This window comes from Erinaceus europaeus, unplaced genomic scaffold, assembly GCF_950295315.1.
Source record: "Erinaceus europaeus unplaced genomic scaffold, mEriEur2.1 scaffold_341, whole genome shotgun sequence".
Taxonomy (NCBI): Eukaryota; Metazoa; Chordata; class Mammalia; order Eulipotyphla; family Erinaceidae; genus Erinaceus; species Erinaceus europaeus.
Window position 1 is genome coordinate 108,284 of NW_026647284.1, and position 21,274 is coordinate 129,557.

The 21,274-nt window shown below is 43.6% G+C and overlaps 1 protein-coding gene across 1 annotated transcript; it reads left to right on the forward strand.

Moving 5' to 3' along the window:
* Window positions 1-520: 520 nt before the first annotated feature.
* On the forward strand, window positions 521-20,289 carry LOC103121976 (nucleoporin NUP35). The gene is made up of 6 exons (XM_060183902.1): window positions 521-653; window positions 3,168-3,338; window positions 4,337-4,464; window positions 9,127-9,187; window positions 16,577-16,718; window positions 20,168-20,289. The coding sequence occupies exons 1-6, from the start codon at window positions 614-616 to the stop codon at window positions 20,268-20,270; spliced, it is 645 nt and encodes a 214-aa protein (XP_060039885.1). The 5' UTR covers window positions 521-613; the 3' UTR covers window positions 20,271-20,289.
* Window positions 20,290-21,274: the final 985 nt, after the last annotated feature.

The following is a 21,274-nucleotide window of genomic DNA, read 5'->3' on the forward strand; positions in this document are numbered from 1 at the left end:
GTTAAGCGCAGGTGGCGCTAAGCACAAGGACCGGCATAAGGATCCTGGTTCAAGCCCTGGCTCCCCACCTGCAGGGGAGTCGCTTCACAGGCGGTGAAGCAGGTCTGCAGGTGTCTGTCTTTCTCTCCCCCTCTCTGTCTTCCCCTCCTCTCTCCATTTCTCTCTGTCCTATCCAACAACAATGACAACAATAATAACAACAACAATAAAACAACAAGGGCAACAAAAGGGAATAAATAAAAATAAATATTAAAAATATAAAAAAAAATTTAAAAAGAAAGTTAAAAATAAATAAATAACATTAAAAAATCTTGCTTCATTTACCCCCCCAATAAAAACTAAAGGTGTAGATTTTTTTTAATTAAAAAAAAAAAAGCCTCCCCAGGATTATAGCTTTTCACTAAAGAGCAAGCATCCATCACCCCTTCCGCTCAGACAGCACAGACCAGACACCTTTTGCCCGGTTCCAAAAGGGCGGCCTCCGCGCCTGCCAGGTGCCGGACGGCGCATGTCCGGAAGTGACGTCGCTCCAGAGGTCACGCGGCTCCGGCCGTCGGGAGAATTTCCGCCATTTTTGAAATTTGGGGAGGTGCGCGGCTGGGTGGCTGCTGCGATGGCCGCCTTCGCGGTGGAACCCCAGGCGCTGACGTTAGGTGAGTGAGCGAAGTGCGTGTGGTTGTGTGGACACGGGCGCGGGGAGCCGCGGAGCCCGCCGGCTCTGTGATGCGTCCTCCCGGCGCGGAGGTGGCGGGGAGCCGGGGTCGCCCCGGCGGCTGGCGGGGCCCCATTGTTGCGGCCGCGGCCGGCGGTGACACAGGCGAGTTGCGTGTCTACACCCGCGGCCGGGGGCAGAGCCGCCCACACCGGAGACTCGGGGCGCCGGGCGGGACTCGAACCCGGGTCCGGGCGGAGGGGGGCGGGGGGCCGCGGCTCCCCGCTCCCGAGACGGTCGTCCGCATTCCGGGGAGCAGGTGACGGGGAGACCCGCCGCCTTCGTCTGGGGACGGCGGCCGGTGTGCGAGCCACCCTATGGGGACGAGAAAAAAACAACAGAGAAACCCCGATGTGCATCTTGTTGTTAGCATTACTGTTACTGTTGGCGGTGTTGTCTAGTTATCACTGTTAATATCTTCGCTATTGCTGCTGCTGTTACTGTTGTAATACCAGATCGCCCTCCAGCCCTGGCTTAATGGTGGTGCGGGGAATCGAACCTGCTGGGACTTGGGGTGCACGTCTCAGGGCTGGAAGTTGTCGTTGTGTTGTTGCCTGTAACCATTACGCTGTCTTTAAACAATTTTTTTTTTTTAAGTATTTATTTTCCCTTTTGTTGCCCTTGTTGTTGTTATTGATGCCGTCATCGTTGTTGGATAGGACAGAGAGAAATGAAGAGAGAAGGGGGAGAGACAGACAGACACCTGCAGACCTGCTTCCCCGCCTGGGAAGCGACTCCCCTGCAGGTGGGGAGCCGGGGGCTCGAACCGGGATCCTTGGGCCGGTCCCTGCGCTTAACCCGCTGCGCCACCGCCCGACGCCCCCAGTTACGCGGCTTTTTCCCCACCTCCACCCCCCAACCTCCCCGCACAACCCCATGAATTACAAGAAAAAAACATCCGGGAAGAGGGTTCAGGTCCTGGATCCCGACGGCAGAAGGGGGACCTCGAGGGGGAGGAATCGCTAGGCGGGAAACGGGGGGATGTCACACAGGTACCAGCGACTGTGGGCTGCGGACCATTAGTCTTCCCCCCACCCACCCCCAATAAAGGGGGAAAAAAAAACACCACTTCCATGATTTTCTTAAGGAGTCTTGCTGAGAGGTTTGGAAACCTCCCTCACGAGCTAACAGGAGACCTGAACATCGCCAGCAACTCTCTCTCTCTCTCTCTCTTTTAAAATTTCTTTATTGGGGAATTAATGTTTTACATTCCACAGTAAATACGACCGTTTGTACACGCATAGCATTTCCCACTAGGTCCTCTTGTCATCCCCTGTATCCGAGTCTTTTACGTTGGTGCAATACGCCGATTCCAGTATTTATTTATTTTTATTACTTTTTTAAGATTTTATTTATGTATTAATGAGAAAGATAGGAGGAGAGAGAGAAAGAAAGAACCAGACATCACTGTGGTCCATGTGCTGCCGGGGATTGAACCCGGGACCTCATGCTTGAGAGTCCAGTGCTGTAGCCACTGCGCTGCCTCCCGGACCACACAGCTGTCGTTTTTTTAATTTTTAAAATTTATTTATTTATTTATTCCCTTTAGTTGCCCTTGTTTTATTGCTGTAGTTATTGTTGTCGTTGTTGGATAGGACAGAGAGAAATGGAGAGAGGAGGGGAAGACAGAGAGGGGGGAGAGAAAGACAGACACCTGCAGACCTGCTTCACCGCCTGTGAAGCGACCCCCCTGCAGGTGGGGAGCCGGGGGCTCGAACCGGGATCCTTACGCGGGTTCCTGTGCTTTGTGCCACATGCGCTTAACCCGCTGCGCCACCGCCCGACCCCCAGGTTTCTTATACTTTTAACAAAAAAGTTTAAAATTTTGTGTATAGCGATGAAAAAAAAATTGGAATATAACAAGCTAAACCCTTGTGTTTGATTTGCTAGACCTTGGTGTAAGTCCTGTCCATTTGGTTGTTACATAGTAGAAGCTGATGGAAACAAAATAGAAAATTATTATCATTGTTTTAATTTCTTCATTGGGGGATTAATGGTTTACATTTGACAGTAAAATACAATTAATTTGTACATGCATAACATCTCCTAGTTTTGCACATAGCAGTTCAACCTCCACTAGGTCCTCCTCTGTCTTCATGTTTCAGGAACACACACACACACACACACACACACACACACACACACCCACCCAAGAGTCTTTTACTTTGGTGCAGTACTGGAAAGAAATTATTATGTTTGCATTTAGGTTTATTTCATAAAGAATAAACTAAACAATAGTCTTTGTTCTTAAGCTTGTGAAATTATATAGAGACAAAGCAATGTTAGTTAATATTAGTAATAGAAAATATTTTATTTTTTTTCTAGAAGTATTTTATTTGTGAATGAATTTAAACTAAATTCTGTATTTAAATAAATTCTTAATTTATGCTAGATTCTTGTGTCTTTTTGCAGTATATAACATTGAAGTCTTTACTTTTTTATTTCATGGATTTAGGATCTGAACCAATGATGCTAGGTTCACCCACATCTCCAAAACCAGGTGTTAATGCCCAGTTCTTACCTGGATTTTTAATGGGGGACTTGCCAGCTCCTGCGACTCCACAGCCACGATCAATTAGTGGCCCTGCAGTTGGAGTGATGGAAATGCGCTCACCTGTACTTGCAGGTAGGTGGATTCCTTAAAATAGTTAAAGATGGTATCAGTCTGGAGATGGTGCTTTTATAGTACGCTGGGCATTCACATCCGTGAGGTAGGAATCGGGTCTCTGCATCAGTCATTTCTTGTGCCACCTCCTGTGTTCTGGAGACAACGTGAGAGGCATATGCTCTTGGGGATGTGATTGCTGCTGGCCGTGACTGGGGCACTTGTTATTTTGATACTGAGTTGGATGAGCTCTTTGAATATTTCGGCCCTTATTTGTTATCTAATGTATGGCCTGCAGCTATTATTATTTCTTTTTTCCTATTCCTTTGGTTGCTCTTTCACTTTTGATAGTTCCGTTAGCTGTGCAGAAATGTTTTAGTTTCATGCAGTTTATTTTGTTACATTTTTCTTTTCTTGCCTTTACTTTTGCTATAAACGTGTTTTCTAAAAGGTCAGATGTCTGCTTACTCTGGAGCCTTTTCTCACAGTGCAGTCTGTGGGTCACCAGCATTGGCATCGCTTTGGGCCTCGTCAGAAATTCATAACCTGAGGCTCCACTTCATGTTCTCCAAGTCAGAATCTGAGCTTTTTCCATGAGATTGCCCTGCGACTCTTTCTTGTATTAAAGTTTGGGCAGCTCTAGGAGACTAGGATTTAAGTCAGTATTAAAAAAAAACAGAAATGGGGAGTCGTGCGGTAATGCAGCGGGTTAAACGCACATGGTGCAAAGCGCAAGCACAAGGACCGGCGTAAGGATCCCTGTTCGAGCCCCCGGCTCCCCACCTGCAGGGGAGTCGCTTTACAGGCGGTGAAGCAGGTCTGCAGCTGTCTCTGTCTCTCTTCCTCTCTGTCTCCCCCTTCTCTCTCCATTTCTCTCTGTCTCTATCCAATAACAAAACAAGAAAGAAAAGAAAAGAAGAAAACAAGGGCAATAGAAGGGAATAAATACATCAATAAAAACTAGAGGTGAGCGGGAGTTTCTTTTTCTTAGCAAGCTCTGTTTTGGTACATTGCTACAGGTGGCTCACCACCACAGCCAGTTGTCCCCGCACATAAGGATAAAAGCGGAGCTCCACCAGTCAGAAGCATATATGACGACATTTCCAGCCCAGCACTCGGCTCAACACCTTTAACTTCAAGAAGACAGGTGATACACAGATCCTTGTGGTTCACAATTTTAATGATTGCTTGCTTTCAATAAATTTCAGCTGTTGAATGATTTATTTACTATGAGAGGGCTAATGATGGAGGAGAGGAGAAATGAGGGGACTGAGCTATTTAGTGCTGGCCTCAGGGTCGAACCTGCCACCGCTGGCATGCGAATTGGTGGTCTTGCCAAACTGGGCCGTCTCCCCACAGCAGTAGCTTCCCCGCCTGCCGCCTCGTGGAGCAGAGGTCCTGTGCATGTGCCATTTCTTTGCTGCTGGCATGACTTCGTCCGAGAGACGGGGAGAGACACCACAGCACTGCTGCTCCCCCAGTGTTAGGACAGTCCTGCCTGGTACCACTTGAATCGGCGTTTTGTGATTTGACATCTGTGTTTTAGAAATGGTTTTATTAGTATAAGACAAAAAATCTTCCAGAAAAAAATGTTTTCTTACTTACTTAGAGTGCTGTCTCCTGCATAATTAAGAGTTGACGGCTTAGTATGTTCCTTGTATATGGGACTTTTTGCCATATTTTAATTTTCCATGTGAACATTGTGGTTTGAAGAATGATTATCATTTATTTTATTTCAGACCCAGAATAATTAGGGTGGTCTGGCCATAGACGTAGGCCTGCTAATAATTTTTTTTAAATATCTTTTTATTTTTAGTATAGGTATTCTGATTAGAGGTGCTGAGGTTTGATTGATGAACAAGTTCTGATCTATTTTCTTTCTTTTTTAAAAAATTTTTTTTTATATTTATTTTATTTATTTATTCCCTTTTGTTGCCCTTGTTTTATTGTTGTAGTTATTATTGTTGTTGTCGTTGTTGGATAGGACAAAGAGAAATGGAGAGAGGAGGGGAAGACAGAGAGGAGGAGAGAAAGATAGACACCTGCAGACCTGCTTCACCGCCTGTGAAGCGACTCCCCTGCAGGTGGGGAGCCGGGGTTCGAACCGGCATCCTTATGCCGGTCCTTGTGCTTTGCGCCACCTGCGCTTATCCCGCTGCGCTACAGCCCGACTCCCCTGATCTATTTTCAAGATGTATTTACTGAGAGAGAGTCCTGAGCAGTGCTGTAGCTGTATTCCGTGCCAGAGATTGAACCTAGGAACTCAAGTTTTGCAAGTCGTGCACTTTGCCCTCTGAAGCAAGGTAGAAGCTCTCTGTTTGGAGGTGCTGCTAGGAGTTAGAACATCTGATATTTATCAAGGTCCTGATCATGCTGCTGCTCATGTTTCCTCAGTTTGTTCTCCCAGTGAATCTGTGAGGTAGCTACTCTGAGTTCCATTATGAACTGAGGAAGCTGGGACACAGAGCTTGAGTAATTGTTACTTTTTATGGCTACACATGTTCTCTCCTGCCATCATTGTGAGGATTAGTAGGACATACGAAGTTTGGAGAAATGTTTCATACCATTCCCTAAACCTGGTTTAGAATTCTGTTGAAAAGTTTAAGAGTATTTGCAGATAAATGAGAAAATTGACCCAGGAAAGGTCAATGGTGGCTAAGTGTGTGTAGGAGACCCTGGGGCCATGCTTTCAAAACAGGTTGTGAAAAACATGGAAAAGCACTTAATGTGACGACAGGCCCGTGAATCAGCATTTCCTTAATGTTAAGTCACACGCAGTTGAGGGAAAGGGTGGTGAGACTGATGAGTCACTGGCTTAGACATTTATGCTTGCTTATTAGACTCCGATGACACATTACATTTATTGCTATATACACATGGCTGAAAGATTTTATTATTATTTTTAGTTATTGGATAGAGACAGTCAGAAATTGAGAGGGAAGGGGGAGATAGAGAGGAAGAGAAACAGAGACACCCTGCATCCCTGCTTCACTTGCAAAGCTTTCCCCCTGCAGGTGGGGACAAGGGGCTCGAACTTGGATCCTTGTGCATTATGACATGTGTTCTCAACCAGGTACGCCACCACCCGGTTCCCTGCAAATGATTTAAAAAACCTTTTAGGCCATAGTTTTTAGAGAATGTTGTGAAATTTTGCTTAACCTCTCTCAAGTAAACAGAAGTCAATCCGTCATTTTTTTTAAATCTCTCCTAACATTCTTTCAATAGGTATAGGTATAGTTATTAAATATAAATAGCCAGAGTTCCTGGGTCTACTTAGTTATTTGCTAGGAAGAGAACCCTAGGTATTAAGTTAGAGAAGGAATTTATCTATTCTCATTCTTTTTTTAAAAAAATATTTAAAAAAAAATTTATTTGTTAGGAGTCGGGCACTAGCACAGCAGGTTAAGTGCAGGTGGCACAAAGCGCAAGGATGGCATAAGGATCCCGGTTTGAGCCCCCAGCTCCCCATCTGCAGGGGGTTTGAGTCACAGGCGGTGAAGCAGGTCTGCAGGTGTCTGTCTTTCTCTCCCCCTCTCTGCCTTCTCCTCCTCCTCCTCTCCATTTCTCTCTGTCCTAGCCAACAACAATATTAATAACAACAATAATGACTACAACAATAAAACGAAAACAAAAGAGAAAATAAATAAGTATTTAAAAGAAAAAATTTAAAAAATTATTTGTTATTGCATAGGGACAGAGCAGTCGAGGGGAGGAGGAGAGAAGCAGACCCGCAGCACTGCTTCACCACTTGTGAATTTTTCCCCTGCAGGTGGAGAGTGAAGGCTTGAACCCATGTCCTTGTGCATGGTAATGTGCACTCAACCAGGTCCTGCCTGCCCTCCCCCCGCCATTTTTTAAGATGTGTTTTTGGGCCAGGCAGTGTCACGCACTGGAGTGCGTGCATAGACATGGCCACGCACCAGGACCTGGGCGCAGGCTCAGGGTGAAGCCTCTCAAGTGGGCTGCAGGTGTTCTGCGCTCTCTCTCTCCTGCCCCTCTTCCTGTTTCTCTCTGTCTCTAGTAGAAAGAGGGAAGAGGAAGTGTCTGCCGGGAATGACGAGGTGGTGATGCAGGCGCTCGAGAGAGAGAGAGAGAGAGAGAACGACACCTGGGTAGCAGCAGGAGCTGTTTCCTTGGGTGGATGCAGTGGCCATCCTTGACGGGGCGCTGCTGTTGTCCTTGATTATGAAGACTTGAACCACTTGCGTTTGTTTTTTTTTATATTTATTTTCCTTTTTGTTGCCATTTTTTTATTGTTGTTGTTATTGATGTTGTCGTTGGCTAGGACAGAGAGAAACGGAGAGAGGAGGGGAAGACAGAGGGGGGAGAGAAAGACAGACACCTGCAGACCTGCTTCACCGCCTGGGAAGCGACTCCCCTGCAGGTGGGGAGCCGGGGGCTCGAACCGGGATCCTTACCCTGGTCCTTGCGTTTCACGCCACGTGTGCTTAACCCACTGCACTACCCCCTGACTCCCTTGAACCACTTTCATTTTGCTCATTTAGAGGAACTAGGATTGATAATTTTCCCACTTGCAACTTTATACTAGTAGACGTTTGCTGTCTTCCCCCCCCCCCCTTTTTTCTTTTTTCTCTTTATCAGATAGTGTTCAGTTTTGGCTTACGAGACTTTGGAGCTTTAGGCATGAAAGTCTCTGGATAGCCACTATGCTCTTTCCCCCTGCTGAAGGTTTGCTATCTTAAAAAAAAAAAATTTTTTTTTATTATCTTTATTTATTGGCTAGAGACAGCTAGAAATCAAGGGGGAGGGGGTGGTGGAGAGAGAGAGAGAGACCTGTAGCAACCTATAAAGCTTTCGCCCTGCAGTTAGGGACTGGGGGCTCGAACCTGGGTCCTTGCGCGTTGTATTGGTTGCACTTAACCAGGTGCACTACCAGCTGGCCACCTAAGGTTTGCTATCTTCATTGTATAATCTGATGTGAATCTATTGTATTCTATGGCTTGCAAATATTTTTTAAAGATGGAACTTTGCCATATTTTTCTTTTCCATGTGAACATTGTGATTTGAAGAACCATTATTATTTATGTTATTTCAGACCCGGAATATTTAGGCTGGTCTGGTCATAGACAGTAGGTCTGCTATTCTGCTATTTTAAATAATGCTCCATAGGAACTAAAAGATAATTTTCTATTAAAAAATGTCATTTTATTTATTTATTATTGTATAGAGACAGAGAAATTGAGAGGGGAAGATAGAGAGGGAGAGAGACAGAGAGACACATGCAGCCCTGCTTCACCACTTATGAAGCTTTCCCCCTGCAGGTGGAGCCAGGGGCTTGAACCTGGATCCTTGTGCACTGTAATGTGCGCGCTTGACCAAGTATGCCACTGCCTGACCCCAAAATAATGTCATTTTTATCAAGTGTAACTTATTTTGAGTACAAAGTCATGTGCTAGAAGATCTAGCATACTAATGCTACTTAACTATCATATTCAGTACTACTCAACTGTGGTCCTGGGAGGTGGCACAGTGGATAAAGCATTGGACTTTCAAGCGTGAGGTCCTGAGTTCAGTCCCAGCAGCACGTGTGCCAGAGTGATGTCTGGTTCTTTCTCTTTCCTATCTTCTTCATAAATAAATACATAAATAAAATCTTAAAAAATACTACTCTACTTGAAATAAAAAAGAGCAAACTCTTAGATTGTGATCTCATTAAAGGCATCTGCGGTACTTGGTATATATTTAGCTGTCTGCTGAATGAAACCTTTCAACACTTGCAACTTCACATTTTCACTTTAACACTTTTCTTTCTTTTATCTTTTTTTTTTTTGTGTGTGTGTGTGTATAGCCAAACATTTCAGTAATGCAGAGCCCTCTTGTTGGAGTTATGACAACTACTCCTGGAACAGGTGAGCAGTTCCTTTTTACAATGAAGACTACGCTTTTTTTTTAATATTGTTGACTGTAAATTTATTTATTTATTCTCTTTTGTTGCCCTTATTTTATTGTTGTAGTTATTGATGTTGGATAGGACAGAGAAATGGAGAGAATAGGGGAAGACAGAGAGGGAGAGAGAAAGACACCTGCAGACCTGCTTCACTGCTTGTGAAGCGACTCCCCTGCAGGAGGGGAACCAGGGGCTTGAACCCATATCCTTACGCCAGTTCTTGCACTTTGCACCACCTGCGCTTAACCCGCTGCGCTACTGCCCGACTCCCAAGACTACACCTTTTGAATGAAGATACTGTGAAGTACCTGTGTCAGTAGTTGCCTCCACTTAAACAGTTTTTTGTATTTCAGCTTTGGAGAGTCTCACTACGTTAGTAACATCCTTTAGGAAGGAAATACTTTTATATATTAATTAACTTATTACATAAGATGGTGTTCTATTCAAGGCCTTGAGAGATACATACTTAAAAGTATCTCCTATGTTACTAAAAACAGGTTGGGGGATGGCATAATGGTTATACAAAGACTTTCATGTTTGAGGCTTGAAGCCCCCAGAATCAATTCCCTGCAACGCCATAAACCAGAGCTATGCAGTGTTTTGGCAGAAAACAAACAAAGCAGACCGCCAAAAACACAGTTAATTAAGGGTGGGGAAGATAGTATAATGCTTTTGTGAAAAGACTTTTGTGCTGAGACTCCAAAGTTTCAGGTTCAGTCCCCTGCATCATCATAAGCCAGAATTGAGTAAAGCTCTAGAAAACAAAACGAAAAACTGGGGCCAGGTGGTGCCACACTTGGTTAACTGCTCATGCTATAGTGCACAAGGACCTAGGTTCAAGTCCCCGGTTCCCACTTGCAGGGGAAAAGCTTCATGAGTGGTAGTTTTATCAGCATCGTTAGTACGCCTTTTTACATACTCATATTTATAATCTGTCACTTGTTCATTGAGCAAATATTTAAGCACCTTACCAGCTACACCGTTGGGGAACTAAACAAAATAGATAAGCTTTTCCTTTTGAAGCTTGCACTTCAAAGAATTTAGGAAGAAGAAAGTTTCTTAAAAGCTAATACATTGAGGGGTGAGGGGGTGGCTGGGGGTAGAATTAAACAGGAAAGGGAAGAGTCAGGGCTATTGACCTGCGCTTTTAAACAGGACAGACAGTATCGCTAGTTTTCTATTGCTGTCATAACAAATTCCTGCTGACTTCAAAAGTGATTTAACAATATAGGCGTAGTATTAATTCTGTAGTCCTAGAGGAATTACTCTGAGTCTCAGCGAGCCAAAATCAAGGCTCTGTTAGGCTGTACTTATCTGCGGAGACCAGAGGAGAATGTTTTCTTGCCTTTTTTCCAGAGGATGTCACAGTTTTCTTTCCTGTGCTGCCCCTCCTCCATTTTAGAAGCCAGTAACTATCTCTGCTGATTCTGTAGTCACATGTCCCACGGTCTTTTTCAAGGAGGCTAGTACTGAATCCTGAATTAGCCAAGATAATTCTCCCTACTTTCTGGGTAGCTGATTAGCAGCTTTCGTTCCATGTGCACCCTTCATCTTGCTTTGCTCTCAGATTAGACATTCGGACCTATCTAGGGGCCCTTGTGCTTACTCTGTAGTAATAGGGAAAGTGACATTCAGAAGCGTAAGGGAGCTGAGGAAAAGTACTCTAGCTGAGGCATTGGCATTGGCATTGGCACAGACTGTGCTCAGTGCGCACCTTTCCCCACCTTGGCTATCACTTAGGCTCGGTGTCTGTCATTGCCCCGTCCCCCATAGGGACAGGGAGAGATAGGGAGGAAGGGAGATGCCTGCAGCACTGCTTGTGAAGCTTCCTCCCGCAGGTGGGGCTTCCACACCAGCCTTGCACATACTGTGTTCTGCCAGGTTGGTCTGAGCCTCGAGTGGCCACACGGGAGTTCTGTACCGTGGTCTCTCGGATACTAAGGGAAGAAAGTCTTGCAGAGTAGTGAAATCACACAGGTGTAAAATGCCCAAGTGGCCAGAAATGAAAAGAGCCTGGACTGTGAGGTCTGGTCAGAGAAGTAGTGCAGATCCTTGTATGAACTTGTCAGGTGATCTTTATCCAGAAAAGGTAGAGCAGTAAGTCTGTGATGAGAAAACATTGGAGTGAGGGCAAGGGTAGAAGTCAGGGGCCTGGTAGGAGGCTATCCTGCCATAGAGGTGAGACGGAAAGCTAGGAGAGAAGGGAGAGAGAGGAACAGCAGGGGGAAATAGGAATGAAAGAAATTTGCAGCAAGCAGTGTGCTTGAAACTAACCAAGACCGTGATTCTATAAAGGGAAATAAATGTACCAAGCACTCTGACTGGGGGGCCCTTTCCAGGGACAAGTCAGATCTTTTGATCTTTCAGATCTATTTTTCTTTATGCAGCCTTTATTGGCATTCTTCTTTTTTGTTTATTTTCCCTTTTGTTGCCCTTGTTATAGTTATTAATTGTTGTGATTGATGGTGTAGTTGTTAGATAGAACAACTACACCATCAGATAGAGAGGAAGGGAAGACAGAGAGGGGGAGAGAAAGACACCTGCAGACCTGCTTCACCGCCTGTGAAGTGACTCCCCTGCAGGTGGGGAGCCGGGGGCTCGAACTGGGACCCTTATGCCAGTCCTCATGCTTCGTGCCATGTGCGCTTAACCCAGGCATTATTCGTTTTAAGCCTCGTTTTTTTTTAGTATGTTTATTAGAGACAGCCAGAAATCGAGAGGCAAGGGGGAGATAGTCAGAAAGACAAAAGACAGAGAGATGCCTGTAGCCCTGCTTCACCGCTTACAAAGCTTTCCCCCTCCAGATGGGGACCAGAGGCTTGACCAGACCCCCAAGTCTAGATTTCTACTATAGTTTGTTCAGAGCTGTTTGTGCAGATTTAAGGTTAGTGAGATATCCTTTATCTTAATATCGCAGTTTCTGTGAGCTGCCTGTAGTTTTAGAAATCATATATGAGAATGACTACTGATGGGAGGATACGTGTAACATAAGTCAGCCACTGGGAGCCGCTGCTGCTTCTACTTGAGTTTAAGGGATTTGCGTAAAGAAAGTCCCTAATGAGGCATACATGGAAAACATTATATTTAATCTGTAGAAAAGTAAAAAGCAAGAAATAGAGAAGGAATTGACTTGAAAATGAACAGGAAAAACAGACTCTTCACTTACAGCCTTTTTTTTTTTTTTTTTTTTTTTTTTGCCGAAACCTGCGAACAAAAGAGCTTGCTTTTTCTTATTTCTGTAGGTCTTAATAAAAATCTCAAAGAAAGTGTGAATTTTAACTTTCTTATGCTGGCACCTTCTCCATCAAGAGGTTAGTGGACTTGATGCTTAGGTCTTGATGTCCAGAAAAGGGTATTTTTGTTCTCAGTTCTCTAATGGATGTTGACAGTCCTTATAGAATCTTTTTTTTTAATTAATTTTTTTGATTTTTGATTTTTACTTATTTTTTGCCTTCAGGGTTATTTCTGGGGCTTGATGCCTGCACTATGAATCTGCTGCTTCTGGAAGCTTTTTTTTTTTTTTTTAATAGGACAGAGAGGGAGGGAAGACGGGGGAGAGAAGGACAGACACCTGCAGACCTGCTTGACTGCTTGAGAATCGACCCCGCTGCAGGTGGGGAGCTGGGGGCTCGAACCAGGATCTTTGCATGGGTCCTTGCGCTCTGTACTGTGTGCACATAGTACCCTGAGCCCAGTACATCACCTCCCAGCCCCGAGGCTGAATTCTTACTGACAGATTGTCTCTCTGTTTCACTGTAAGAAAGTAACAGAACACTGCTTGTTCTCTTTTCCAGTTTCATATGCCATTTGTCTGTTTAAAATTTACCACTCTTGGGAGTCGGGCTGTAGTGCAGCGGGTTAAGCGCACATGGTGCAAAGTGCAAGGATCCCGGTTTGAGCCCCCGGCTCCCCACCTGCAGGGGAGTCGCTTCACAGGCGGTGAAGCAGGTCTGCAGGTGTCTGTCTTTCTCTCCTCCTCTCTGTCTTCCCCATCTCTCTCCATTTCTCTCTGTCCTATCAAACAACGACAACAATAATAACTACAACAATAAAACAACAAGGGCAACAAAAGGGAATAAATAAATAAAATAAATATTTAAAAAAAAATTTACCACTCTTGTCTCGTTTTAATTTTGACTAGTGATGTGATTTGAACTAGTCACATTTGTTCTGTAATTGAGGAGATTTTGATAGAGAGTAGTAGGGTCTTTTGCCTCTTACTTTAATCTGACCGTAGGAAATATCGTGAGTAGTGACTTACCGAGGCATCCTACGGTTCAGTTGGATGTGGCTGGATAGACAGACTTTATTTTCAGTTTATAGAGCATAGCAGCATGTGGGTGCCAGAAATCTGATTGAAAGGAAGTAAAATCAGTGGAGCAATTAAACATTAGCAAGGTGGAGAGCAATTATGCTAAAGTTATGTAAATAGTTTTAGATTATGTATAAGTAATTATTTTTTTTAGAGTAGTTGACAGGGCAAAAATTAGATTGTGTATTCATTTGAGACTTAATTTTTTTTTTCAGGGTCATAATGGTTGTCTCATTATGACTTTTTTTTTTGCTTGAGATATTACATGAGGTAGCTAGCGTAACAAGTTGTACTTAATGTTAATACAGAACATAGAAATTAGAATAATCCAGACTTCAGATTTTATACTGATACTCCTTAGTATCTTTTATGCATTAGTTATATCTTTGTAGTAAATAATGAATTGATAAACTTGTACTTCTGATAGAGTTCTTGTTAAGATACTATTTCACTTTAACCCCATTTCAGATATCTATCGTACTTTGGCTATGGCTTAAAGTTCTTTTAAAGTTCTGTTTAATGTACTTTTTTGCCTCCCAGAGCTGACGGTTTCCATTCATTCATTCAGAATATTTTTACTTTTATTTTTTTTAACCAGAGCACCGTTCAGCTCTGGCTTACGGTGGTGTGGGGGATTGAACCTGGGCCTTTAGAGCCTCAGGCATGAGAGTCTGTTTGCATAACCATTATGCTACATCTACCTTCCGCCCAGAATGTCTTAATGTGAAACATACACACACAGAAAGCGATGTGTGTGCGGGAGCGCTGACTGGCCGACCAGAACCCTGCTCAACTCTGGCTTATGGTTCCAGGAGTCACTTCTGGGAATTTGGGGCCCTCAGATAGGAAAGTTTGAGGCACAACCATTATGTTGTGCCACTGCCTGACTCCTAAAAATATGACTTCTAAAAGAGAAGATACTCATGCCAAGGGTGACAGTATTTTACATTTAAAAATATTTTTCATTTTATTTATGAGAAAGATGGGAGGAGAGAGAAAGAACCAGACATCATTCTGGTACATGTCTGCCGGGGATTGAACTCAGGACCTCATGCTTGAGAGTTCAGTGACTTATCACTGTGCCACTCCTGGACCACAGTATTTTACATCGTCGACTCTTACTGTCTGGTATAAAATACAGCTGAATTTTCATATCTTCATCTGTATTCAGTCTGAAGCGGTCGAATCATATCACGTAGCCTCCGGAAAAGTCCGTTGCACACTTAAGAGGGAGTGAAAATGAGAAGGCCAGTGAAACCTTAAGCCGTGAAAATAGTTGGACTTCACTGATCTCATGAGAGGGCCTTTGTAGCACAAGGTTTCTTGTCCTTTTTTTAATATTTATTTTCCCTTTTGTTACCTTTTTAAAAATTGTTGTTGTAGTTAATTGTTATTGACGTTGTCATTGTTGGATAGGACAGAGAGAAATGGAGAGAGGAGGGGAAGACAGAGAGGGGGAGAGAAAGACAGACACCTGCAGACCTGCTTCACCGCCTGGGAAGCGACTCCCCTGCAGGTGGGGAGCCGGGGGCCCGAACCGGGATCCTTATGCCGGTCCCTGCGCTTTCCTGCGCTTAACGTGCTAACCTACCACCTGACCTCCGTAGCCAAAGGTTTCTAACCACCCTTGTGTAACTATTGGGATAGTGGATAGAAGTGTTAAGTAGATCATATTAAGAGCTCATTTGAATTTGAGTTGTCTATATTGAAAACACAACCGCTCTAGATACTACTTAACTGTCACTAGGCCTTTCAGCTTAAGTGCAACCACTGTTATTCCTTATAGAGCTGTTGGAATTCAATACAAATAAGTATGTAAGGAGTAATGTGACAAGAAATACTCAGTAAAATGCTACTTCCTATTATTTCTTGATTTTAACCCTGTTACACTGTCTTCACTCAGAACTTTCCAATAACTTCTCAGCTCATTCGAAATAAAAGCCAAAATCTTATCAGTTACTTAAAAGATTTGCTTTGTAACCTGGTTCTTCCCGCTCTTCCCGTGTGTGTGTGGTGTGTGTGGTGTGTGTGAGTGTGTGTGTGTGTGGTGTGTGTGTGTGTGTGAGTGTGTGTGTGAGTGTGTGTGTGTGAGTGTGTGTGTGTGTGTGTGTGTGTGTGTGGTGTGTGTGTGAGTGTGTGTGCGTGTGTGTGTGGTGTGTGTGTGTGTGGTGTGTGTGTGTGAGTGTGTGTGTGTGTATTCCGTATGTCTTTGCTTCCCTCTCCCCCAACCTTCTAGGACATGCTGTTTTCTGACATACTGAGTAATATTTGTCTCTTTACCATTAGAACTTTAGCTTCATTAGAGATGAGGGAGAGGGAGAGGGAGAGGGAGAGGGAGAGGGAGAGAGAGAGAGAGAGAGAGAGAGAGAATATGTGTGTGTGTGTGTGTTGTGGGGGTGGTGCTGACCCTCTACCAGTTGTACCACTGCCCACCCAGCCTTTATTTTCATCTGAGGAACTAGTTTGTATTTTTGGAATATTGAAAAATAAGATTGGAATCATATTCAATCCAGATGATCTGGAGTTTGTGTGTACTTATTTTTCACCAGAGCACTACTCAGCTCTGACTTACGGTGGGTGGTGTGGGGGATTGAATCTGTGACCCCAGAGCCCCAGGCATTAGAGTCTGTTTACATAACCGTTATGCTGTCTCCCCACCCTGCGACCTAAGTTTGTTCTGTGAATAGTGAAGTTAGAGTATTTCAAAGGAACATTTGCCGTGATGAGAGTGGTAGGCTTGAAAGATGAATCCAGTGAAGTCCTTGGGTTTGGACATCCTTAAAGAGTATAGGCCTACCTAGAAATTAAACCTGTAGCACATTCATAATAAATCATTTGTAAAATTAGAAATGTGGCCAGTTACTAGCAAATCCTTTTCGTGCTAGTGTGGTATAAAATCAGCAATGATTATAGTTGCATGTTTTGAAGTATTCATGCTATTACACAGTTTTAGTATACCTTTTCATTTAATATAAGCACTTTGAAAATAAGCTGAGATGTTTATATTAGTAACTGACTTTACTAAATGTACTAATGTAGGGCAAAGTATGTTTAGTCCAGCAAGCATCGGTCAGCCACGAAAGACAACATTGTCTCCTGCCCAGTTGGATCCTTTTTATACTCAAGGAGATTCTCTGACTTCAGAAGATCATCTTGATGACACTTGGGTGACTGTGTTTGGGTAAGGTTTCTGGATCACTGGCATTAAAAGATTGTGCTTCTCCAGCGCCTTATAATGAAATTACCAAACGCGCAAGAAAGACGAGAGAATTCATAGCATACCCTCACACACCTCCTGTCTATATTTGATAGTTGTTGAGAGTTTGATGCACTTATCTGCTCATCTTGTGGTAAGTCCGTGCTCTGCTGAGTGAGCTCTCCTCAGCCTCCACATCAGCTTTAATGTATTGGATTTCTCATTCGTTTTATTGTGACTCCAATTTTTTTCTTTTTAGGTTCCTGGTTTTAAGTTGCAAAACCAGCTTTTTGGATTGTAAAATTAACAATCTTTCTTTGTAAAATAGTCAAACCACATATAATTTGAAAGGGAAGAAAGTAAAAACTACTTAGTTTTATTTTATAGAGATGTGGCTATTCAAATTTTAAATAATTTTTGATAATGCATTTGTTTCTTTTAAGATTTAATTTCAGAATTTTTAGGTATTTGTATTGTAGAGCCAATATGTATGATGACATGGTACAATTAAATTTCTTTCCTTTGTTTTTTAATATTTATTTATTCCTTTTGTTGCCCTTGTTCTTTTAGTGTTTTTTAATAAATATATTCATTTGTTAATTTATTCCGTTTGTTGCCCTTATTATTTTAGTGTTTTTTTTTTTAATAAATATATTCATTTATTTTCCCTTTTGTGCCCTTGCTGATTTTATTGTTGTTGTAGTTATCGATGTCGTTTGTTGTTGGATAGGACAGAGAGAAATGGAGAGAGGAGGGGAAGACAGAAAAGGGGAGAGAAGATAGACACCTGCAGACCTGCTTCACCGCCTGTGAAGCGACTCCCCTGCAGGTGGGGAGCCGGGGCTCAAACCAGGATCCTTATGCCGGTCCTTGCGCTTTGCGCCACGTGTGCTTGACCCACTGCACTACCGCCCAACTCCCTATTTTAGTGTTTTAATTATTGATGTCACCATTGTTGGATAGGACAGAGAGAAAATGGAGAGAGGAGGGGAGGACAGAGAGGGGGTGAGAAAGACAGACACCTGCAGACCTGCTTCACTGCTTGTGAAGTGACTCCCCTGCACGTGGGGAGCCGGGGGCTCGAACCAGGATCCTTAACGCAGGTCCTTATGCTTCGTGCCACATGCGCTTAAACCCACTGCGCTACCGCCCAGCCCTTCCTTTGTTTTTTAATAACTACAGTGCACTTAATATCACTTATACAGACATACATTCTCAGTGTCCTCATGAATGAATGATAAACATACGTACACATTCATGATTGGTTGGTTTCTGTCTTTCATGTTTTTTTTCCTAACTTTGTCACTAGGGTTTTCACTGGAGTTCAGTGCCAATAGGACAAATCCACCACTTCCAGTGACCATTTCTCCCTTTTAAAAGCAATTAGATAGGACAAAGGGAAAGTACGAGGTGAGATAGAGAGAAGAGAGAGACATCTACAGACTTCCTTCACTTGTGAATCTTCCCCCTGCAGGCCAGGGCTGTAGGCTTGAACGTGGGTCCTTGTGCACGGTAGTGTGCGTCGTACCCCACCCGGCCTGCCACTGTCAGCCTGGCCCCTTTCTTGCTTTTATCCTTGAGATGGAAGGAGCGAGTGCCAACCCACAGCACCCTTTAGTGCAGTGGGGATCAGACTTGAACCTGCATCACGCACGTGGCAGAGCAGCCCACTGGATAGAGAATCACTTCTCTGGTCCTGTTCTTTTTCTAATAAAATGATGGTTAACAGATTTTAGACAAGGTGGAGGTGGAATTGTGTGGATGGAGAATGACTGAGCCAAAACTAATATATTTCACAGCTGCTTTAGGGAGATGAACAACGAGAGGTTCCCTAACACAGACGGAAGTGGATGCTCGGGAAGGTTCCCTAACACAGACAGAAGTGGATGCTCGGGAAGGTTCCCTAACACAGACAGAAGTGGATGCTCGGGAAGGTTCCCTAACACAGACAGAAGTGGATGCTCGGGAAGGTTCCCTAACACAGACAGAAGTGGATGCTCGGGAAGGTTCCCTAACACAGACAGAAAGAAGTGGATGCTCGGGAAGGTTCCCTAACACAGACAGAAGTGGATGCTCGGGAACCTCCTCTTAGTGGGGAGCTTTTACTCTTCTAATTGTCAAAACTAATGCTGTTCATCACAGTACAGTGTTATTAGCTAACCACAGCTTACTTTTAGTTATTCCAGTAAGGCTCTTCATACTTTATTTTTGGGCAAAGCACATGCACCGCAGTGCTCAAGGCCCCGGCTGGAGCCCCTGGTTGGTCCCCACCTGTAGGAGGGAAGCTTCACGAGTGGTGTCTGTCTTTCATCTCCCCCTTTCCTCTCAATTTCTCTCTCTCTCTCTCTCTCCAGTGATAAATAAATAAAATTCATTTATCTTTTTTGAATTTAATATTTTTTTCTTAAGATTTTATTTATTTATAAGAAAGATAGGAGGTGAGAGAAGAAAGAGCCAGACACCAGCCTGGTACATGTGCAGGCGGGGACTGAACATGGGACCTCGCATGCTTGAGAGTCCAGTGCTTTCTTTTTTTCTTTTTTTTTTTTTTTTAAAGATTATTAGTTTTTCTTTCTTTTTTTAAAATATTTTATTTGATTTATTCCCTTTTGTTGCCCTTGTTGTTTTATTGTTGTAGTTATTATTGTTGTTGGATAGGACAGAGAGAAATGGAGAGAGGAGGGGAAGACAGAGGGGGAGAGAAAGACAGACACCTGCAGACCTGCTTCACCGCCTGTGAAGCGACTTCCCTGCAGGTGGGGAGCCGGGGTTCGAACCGGGATCCTTATGCCGGTCCTTGTGCTTTGCGCCACCTGCGCTTAACCCACTGCGCTACAGCCCGGCTCCCTTCTTTTTTAATTAATTATTAATGAGAAAGATAGGAGGAGAGAAAGAACCAGCCATCACTTTAGTACATGTGCTGCCGGGGATCGACCTCAGGACCTCATGCTTGCGAGTCTAGTGCCTTAGCCACTGCGTCACCTGGACCACAAATGCTTTCTTTATCCACTGTGCTGCCATCTCCTGGCCTGTGCTCTTTCGCACTCTTCTCTCTTCTCTCTCTCTCTCTCTTTTGACAGGATCCAATAGACATATGTAGTGTCTAGTTTTTGTATTTGTTTAGTTTCTCTCCTTTCTATTTTTTTGAGATATATTTGACAGTTAACATTAGTTTCAGTTATGTAGCATCATGCTTCAGTTTTTTATACATTGACAAATGATCAGCACAAAAAAGTGTAGCTAATATTTATCATCTTATTGTAGTCACAGATTTTTTCCCTGTGATAACTCTTAGCATCTATATATAGAATTTATTATTAACTATAGTCACTATTGTATTATTGGGGGTTATCATGCAACAAAAACTGATAATTTACTTTTACATTGTGGCAGTTAATTGCATAAGTTGTTTTGTTTGTTTCGTTTTTCTTCAGGTTTCCTCAAGCCTCTGCTTCCTATATATTATTACAGTTTGCACAATATGGGAATATCTTAAAACATGTGGTAAGCCTCAAATTTGTGTTGCTTCTTTTCTGACAGATATGGAGGTGGGGGGAGTCAGGCGGTAGCGCAGTGGGTTAAGTGCACGTGGCACAAGGCGTAAGGACCGGCTTGAGCCCAGTCGGAGCCCAGTCTCCCCACCTACAGGGCTCGCTTCACAGGCAGTGAAGCAGGTCTGCAGGTGTCTTTCTCTCCCCCTCTCTGTCTTCCCCTCCTGTCTCATGACAGGAGGCTCAATAACAACAATAATAACTACAACAATAAAACAACAGGAGCAACAAAGGGAAAATAAATATTTTAAAAAGAAAAGAAATGGAGGTGGGGTGGGAACGATAGCAGCACTGCTCCACTTGTGAAGCTTCCCCTTGCAAATAGGAACCAGGGACTGAGCCCAGGTCTCGCACGTGATGACACGCACACACCACTGGGCGTGTCGCACCCAGCCCCCACCCCCTTTTCACCTAAAGAGAAAGCCCAGATACTCTTAAAAATTTTGTTACTATTAAAAAAAGAATTCTTTTTAAGCACCAAAGCACTGCTCAGCTCTGGCTTACGGTGGTGTGGGGGACTGAGCCTTGGACCTGTGTTGCTTCAGGTATGGAAATCCTTCGCATAGCCATTATGCTGTCTCTTCACGCTTAAAAAATTATTAGTGATGTGTCTTTGGCTTATAGAGAAGGTTTCATTTTATTTATTATGAATGAGAGTGAGAATTTCACATGAGAAAGGGGGAACAAGCCAAAGTAGCACTCTGGTGCATCCAGTGCTAGGGATACACACAAAAAGCCGCGCCATGCAGGCCTGCCATGTACCCCAGTCGTCTATTCCCATGTCTGATGCTTTACAGTACAGGATTTACATTGAGGAAAAAGTAGCTGTGAATTGCTGTTGAATTGTGCTTTTTTTTTTTTTTTTTTCTAAGCTTGAGTCTTTCTGTTTTACTCTTCCTTAATTGGAGTCTGGAGGGCTAGAAGTTACATCGTATATAATAAGGAATAAAGAAAGAAGAGAAACAATAGAGTTTCAGGATTATTCCCTTA

What these genes read in the sequence shown, in the direction of transcription:
- LOC103121976 (XM_060183902.1), top strand. Translation starts at nt 614, where the DNA reads ATGGCCGCCTTCGCGGTGGAACCCCAGGCGCTGACGTTAG. An exon ending in ACCCCAGGCGCTGACGTTAG is followed by an intron (nt 654 to 3,167) that starts GTGAGTGAGCGA and finishes TCATGGATTTAG; the next exon opens with GATCTGAACCAATGATGCTA. An exon ending in CTTTAACTTCAAGAAGACAG is followed by an intron (nt 4,465 to 9,126) that starts GTGATACACAGA and finishes GTGTGTGTATAG; the next exon opens with CCAAACATTTCAGTAATGCA.